Source organism: Geospiza fortis, unplaced genomic scaffold (assembly GCF_000277835.1).
Source record: "Geospiza fortis unplaced genomic scaffold, GeoFor_1.0 scaffold859, whole genome shotgun sequence".
In the NCBI taxonomy this organism is placed as follows: domain Eukaryota; kingdom Metazoa; phylum Chordata; class Aves; order Passeriformes; family Thraupidae; genus Geospiza; species Geospiza fortis.
In genome coordinates this window covers 8,448-8,683 of record NW_005054943.1, presented here as the reverse complement: position 1 = coordinate 8,683, position 236 = coordinate 8,448, and the positions used below count along the sequence as shown (strand labels likewise).

Genomic DNA, 236 nt, shown 5'->3' with positions numbered 1-236 from the left:
AGTGATCCAGGAGCTGACGGAGCAGGTGGCCAAGCAGGTGAGGGCACACAGGGCACGAGACACAACTGTCATGCCTTTAACCCCCCAAATCATCGTCACACCCTCAAATCCTTCCTCCCACCTGTCCAGGGCAACCTGGTGAGGCAGCTGAAGGCTGCCCAGGTGGAGAAGGCCCAGGTGGACACCCAGGTGGCCAAACTGCTGGAGCTGAAGCGGCAGCTGGCGCTGGCCGAAGG

At 61.9% G+C, this 236-nt stretch overlaps 1 protein-coding gene across 1 annotated transcript in view; it reads left to right on the top strand.

Moving 5' to 3' along the window:
* MARS1 (methionyl-tRNA synthetase 1) overlaps window positions 1-234 on the top strand; it is a gene marked incomplete at its 3' end in the record, with an annotated part of 5,713 nt that extends 5,479 nt beyond the window's left edge. Inside the window, 2 exon segments of the mRNA XM_031065629.1 lie at window positions 3-37; window positions 130-234. Coding sequence (XP_030921489.1) covers window positions 3-37; window positions 130-234 — 140 coding nt within the window.
* Between the last annotated feature and the right edge of the window lie 2 nt (window positions 235-236).